This window comes from Condylura cristata, unplaced genomic scaffold, assembly GCF_000260355.1.
Source record: "Condylura cristata isolate star-nosed mole 26May11 unplaced genomic scaffold, ConCri1.0 scaffold00012, whole genome shotgun sequence".
Taxonomy (NCBI): Eukaryota; Metazoa; Chordata; class Mammalia; order Eulipotyphla; family Talpidae; genus Condylura; species Condylura cristata.
In genome coordinates, this window is record NW_004567113.1 from 18,207,614 (window position 1) to 18,211,446 (window position 3,833).

The following is a 3,833-nucleotide window of genomic DNA, read 5'->3' on the forward strand; positions in this document are numbered from 1 at the left end:
ACCTTTCCTAGTGGAAGAAAGAATGAGTAACAATCAGAATTCCACAGTTCAAGGTAATCCAATAACTAAACCATTTCTAGGAAATGTTACTTCGATAAGGCTGCATCCAGCCACATGCAATGATTCCAGTATTTACACAGCTATTTACTCTTTATGAAGTACTTTCACATTCATATTACTCTCAGCACAGTAACATAAAAGGGTATTTAAGTGAAAATAGAAACTCTGGGAAGAAAGGAGCATGATTCAAAGAGGGAAATTCCAGTTGTCATAAAAGGCCTAAGGGGGTATAAAATGCCCTATAAAGGCTGAGCATGGACTTTTCATGTTCAAGATTTCTACATCTTTGAAGAAAACTTGACAAAGCTGAAGCAACAGTGGCAATAAACATGAATGTGACGGGCATCACTATAATCTTGGCCATGATACTCTGTGCTACAACCATTCAAGGTAACATTTATATACTTCTCTCAACTTTTTTTGGCTTCAAATGTCTTCCACTTTTATTGTAAAAGATTGAGTTTTTTAATACCGAATGGCTTCACTCATAGCAGGAGTGTAATGAACCAGGCGAGAAAATAATAATAATAATAATGAACAGTTATATACCAGAGACAATTTATGAGGGTGGCGTGGGGAATGGAATCAAAAACAGTGGGGAGAGGGAAGTGCACTGGACTTTGGTGATGGCACATGGGTGATTTGGTGATGGGAAGCCCAAGGGGATTACAACTGAGAAGGAAAAAATGCACAAAATGATGTAAAAATAAACTATTATTAAAAAAAAGAGATTGAGTTTTTTAATTTTACCTTATACGTTAGAAGTTACTACAGCTGTGGTAGAGAATGTTGGAAATGTTTAAGGCACTAGAGGTGATTATTAACACTAGAGATGATAAACCATGACATTTTATATTAGGCTACAAAATCTAACAAGAGCCTCTAACAATAGTTCTAAATGTCTACTAAAGAGATTTAACATGAAATAATAGCTTCCTGGAAAAATACTTCAGCATAAAAGTATACTTAACTTTCAATAAGCTTTGATGATTCCCTTTTTTTTTTTTAAGATTTATTTATTTGTGCATACAAAACTGGGATACAGGTCAGAGGCTCAGGGGCGGTGAGAGGTTTCACCAGAGACAGAGTGGGGAGCAGAACAGGCAGATCGACAAAGCACACTGCTGAGGGGAGCAGCGGGCGGGTCAGGAGAGGTCTGCCACACCATGTGATCTCCTCCGGGACAGGTGGGAATCGAACTCATGTGGAAGTAGCTTTAGATTCTCAGTGCTGTGCTTAAACCCGCTGTGCCACCAGGGAGGGCCTGATTCCCTTTATTCTTAAATAGTTTATTACAAATTTAAAGAGAAATATAAACGTCAGCATCTTTCCTAAGTTCTTTTCTAAGCAACAGCAATGTGAAGTGTTAATTGACAAATTACTCTTTTTCTTTAATGAAATTACATTCTTCATCAAGAAGATAATCACAGCTATCTGCTGCATGTAGAGGCTTCATTAACCAATGCTGTGATCTATTCCAGGCTTTCCCATGTTCATAAGAGGACGCTGTCTTTGCACTGGACCTGGAGTTAGAGCAGTGAAAGTGGCAGATATTGAGAAAGCCGCCGTACTTTACCCAACCAACATCTGTGATAAAACAGAAGTGATGTAAGTAATGCACTCTAAAAATGAAAACAGTGGAGGCTATTTGCTTATGCTTTTCCATCCAAAATTGAAGACTTTTGGATCTTCCCTTCACAGCATCACCTTGAAATTACATAAAGGTAAAAGATGCCTAAATCCAACATCAAAACAAGGAAAAGCTATCATCCAGGTAGGTTATTAGATTTATTTCCATTTTATAAAATCTTTTTTATCCAAGATAGATCCTTTAAAAAAAAAAACTAACAACTGCAGGTTCTATGTGAAGTATTTTAATAAAGGGTCTTTGTTATAATTATCTTCTGTCTGCTTTTATTTTTTGTATATAAACTTTATCACTGGGAAATACCAATGGTCTAAATTTATAAAACTCTTAATTATTTTCTCATTACAGAGAGCTCAAAGAGTCAAACTTTCAAAATATCAAAATGTATGAAGTCCTGGAAATGAGAATTTGAAAGCCTAGAACAACTTTAACTATGAATGCCAAAATGCTAGGATTTCAGCTATAATCTGACTTTCTCCTGCCTGGCGCAATGCACATTTATTCATTTGTACCTCTGTGAACCTTCCAGAGATTTGATGCTTATAACTATACTCTGTTGTGCTAATGAGAACATTTCTGTCTCTAGGAACTATCTTCTGTACTTCCTCTACATTCCATATTATAATCTACAGTTACAATGGAAACTTCATTACTAGTGTTAAGACTTTAGGAGTGAAAAGCATCCATTTATGTCATGAAACATTCCCCAAAGAATTTTTCATGCCCAAAACATACTTCTTTTCTCAAAAGTCATATAGTGCATGTTATCTAGGAAAGACATTATACGTCATCTGTAATTCATAAAATGTACTAAGAAAAAACATAAGCTAAGAGAAATGAAACAGGTAAAAATGTGACTACTTTATGACTGAATTAGTAATTCTGCTATATATTTGATTTTTTTTAAAACAACTTGGTCTGTTTTTCCATTGAGATGTTTTGAAGCATTAAGACGATAAATTATGACTGTATGTTAGAAACATTTTACGTTAAAATGTGTTTTGTTAACCAAAGGAACCTACTGAAAAATAAATATATATGTATATCTGGTGATCATCTTTACTTTCTGTGATTCTTTTTCATAGAAAATAAGATAGTCTATTCCATTTTTCAATCCCGCCTATAATATCTAAACTACCATCACCTGTCTTAAAACAGAAAGAAGCATATATTTTCCAGAAATTTGTGGTATCTTTGCTAAACTCATCTTGTATTTCAAGAAGTAGCTTATGGCTACCTATCCTCATACAGAATTATCTAGAAATAGATTTTGGTGGCTAGTTGTGAAGGAAAATTGTCTCTATTTTCACCAAGGTTTTCCTAGCTATAAATCTCCCTCATACTTAAGGAAATCCTTTACATTCATCTTGGTAATAGGCCAAAAAGAAACAGCTAATCAAAACAAGATCTAAGCCCAGCCACTCCTGAGCTCGACTTTGAACTTCAGCTAATACCTGGAAGATCCCATTAGAAAGAAAATTATTTAAAGAGGCAGTAGTAGCAGCCATGTAAGTCTCAGGTGGTGATTTCCCCATGAGTCCCTAGTTCTTCAGTCTTCCTGTGGTTTCATCAACTATCAATTAAAAATCCTTTCTGCTGGCCCTCCCTGGTGGTGCAGGGGGAGCCACTGCAGTGTGAGTTTGATCCTCAGTCCTGGAGGTGACACACAGGGCGCAGCAGACCTCTCCTGTCTTGCCTGCTGCTCCCCTCTGGAGTGTACTTCATAGATCTATCTGCCTGTTCTGCTCCCCAGTCTGTCTCTGGTGAAGCCTCTCACCATCCCTGCACCTCTGGCCTGTACCCCAGTGCTGTATGCATATGAAAAATAAATCTTAAAAAAAAAAAAAAAAACTTTAGAAAATCTAGTGGGGTAAAGCTTATTTATTAAAGAAAAAAAATTCTTTCAGCTGAAGTTGACCAGAGTTGGCTTCTCAGCATACAAGCCAAAACCTAAACTGATAAACACTCTGTGTAGCTATCTATACAATGAAAATAAAGAAATACCAATGAAACAATCAGGTGTTTCTATTTCTTTGCAAACAAAGGAACAATTTTAATGTATCTTTTGTATATTTTCCCCATTGATTTTAAAAAAACTCAAAACAATCTTTCAAAGAAACAGGTG

General features: G+C 35.9%; 1 protein-coding gene across 1 annotated transcript; it reads left to right on the top strand.

The window, feature by feature from the left end:
- Positions 1-389: 389 nt before the first annotated feature.
- CXCL11 (chemokine (C-X-C motif) ligand 11) lies at positions 390-2,137 on the top strand. The gene is made up of 4 exons (XM_012724141.1): positions 390-450; positions 1,542-1,668; positions 1,762-1,834; positions 2,057-2,137. The coding sequence occupies exons 1-4, from the start codon at positions 390-392 to the stop codon at positions 2,096-2,098; spliced, it is 303 nt and encodes a 100-aa protein (XP_012579595.1). The 3' UTR covers positions 2,099-2,137.
- The last annotated feature ends 1,696 nt before the right edge of the window (positions 2,138-3,833 follow it).